This window comes from Lathyrus oleraceus, chromosome 2 (genome assembly GCF_024323335.1).
Source record: "Lathyrus oleraceus cultivar Zhongwan6 chromosome 2, CAAS_Psat_ZW6_1.0, whole genome shotgun sequence".
Classification (NCBI taxonomy): Eukaryota; Viridiplantae; Streptophyta; class Magnoliopsida; order Fabales; family Fabaceae; genus Lathyrus; species Lathyrus oleraceus.
The window spans coordinates 141,436,158-141,437,535 of record NC_066580.1 but is presented as its reverse complement, the minus strand read 5'-3'; the positions used below and the strand labels follow the sequence as shown (position 1 = coordinate 141,437,535).

At 40.6% G+C, this 1,378-nt stretch overlaps 1 protein-coding gene across 1 annotated transcript; it reads right to left on the bottom strand.

Annotated features, from left to right (window-relative positions):
* Window positions 1-397: 397 nt before the first annotated feature.
* On the bottom strand, window positions 398-1,105 carry LOC127122291 (uncharacterized). Its single transcript, XM_051052655.1, has one exon. The coding sequence runs from the start codon at window positions 1,103-1,105 to the stop codon at window positions 398-400; it is 708 nt and encodes a 235-aa protein (XP_050908612.1).
* Window positions 1,106-1,378: the final 273 nt, after the last annotated feature.

Here is a 1,378-nt window from a genome sequence, read left to right as displayed (position 1 = left end):
AAAAACCTTTCTTCTTTCCTTGTTCTAAAGGAGGCATTTTAGCACCAAGAGGCACTATCATTTGTCCATCCTTAACTAACAAATCGAAGATTTAGTCACATTTTGTAATGTCAAACATGTAGGTTTTCTTAGGAAATTTATCATTCTTTTCCGATTCGATTGGGTTTTTTCCATTCGAAGGGGATAAGACCTTACAGGAATATGGAGAGCATTGTTTTAGTTAAGCAAGGTCGACCTCTCTTTCGTCGAACCTCGAAGGTTCATCATATGGTCCTTCGTTATCTTTATTAAATTCGATGTAGACTACTCTTTTATTCCTATTTGATCTAACTTTTTCTTCCTTCAAATTCTCTAGTTGTCGAACCCTATCAGCCAATTGGGCCATATCCCTCAAGTATTAGGTGTCCAATTTCTTCCTAATGGAATAATCAAGGCCTCCAGCAGCCATTTCGACCAAATCATGTTCTGGAACTTGCGTAAAACATCTAGCCTTTAATAAGTGGGATCTATTCAGATAGTCATCAATTGTTTCAGTAAACTTTCGCTTGATACTAGCCAACTCTTTTAGACCAATCTTCGTCTTCCCCATGTAAAACTGCTCATGGAACATTCTTTCCAACTGAGTCCAAGTGTGGATCGAATTCTGTGGCAAGGTTGTAAACCACGTGAAGGCATTCATTGTGAGAGAACTTGGAAAGTACTTTATCCTAAGGTTTTCGTTGTTCGAAATTTCTCCGGCCTCTATTAAATACCTAGCCACATGTTCGACAGTGGATTCAGTAGTATCCCTAGAAAACTTAGTGAATTTAGGGACCTTCCATCTAGGGGGTAAGTCCGACTGGAGGATATACTCTGAGAGAGGTGACATATAGTTTGGCCTTCGCAGGCCAAAGTTTACTCTGTTTCGAGCCATGATTCTTTCGACCATGGCTGCCATATTATTATCTGCTGCCATATCATTGTGTCGCATTTGTTGTACGATGTTATCAGCATTCTGATTCCTATTTACCAATGCTATTATTGGTTCTTCCTCTATTGGGACTCGTAGTTGGTTTCTAGGGGGTTCGACCCTATGTTGTTTGACCGCTCCTCCCAGGTTTTCCATGTTTGCCCCGGGTGTGTCTCTTTGGTTTTGTTGAACTTGATTAATGGTAAGATCCTCCTCAAAGGCTACCCCTTGGTTTTATACCATATACTCTCTTTGTGGATGTTGGGGAGGCTGAAGCACACCAAAGAAGTTCGCCAGGCGCGTCATCTGCACTACCATTTGTTAACTTGTCTGGGTAGTATTTTGAATTAGAGGATTAAGGATTATCCCCATAGTTTGGGCCAACATCTGGACCATGTCATAGTTACTCTCATCCATTTGTTGTCTAAT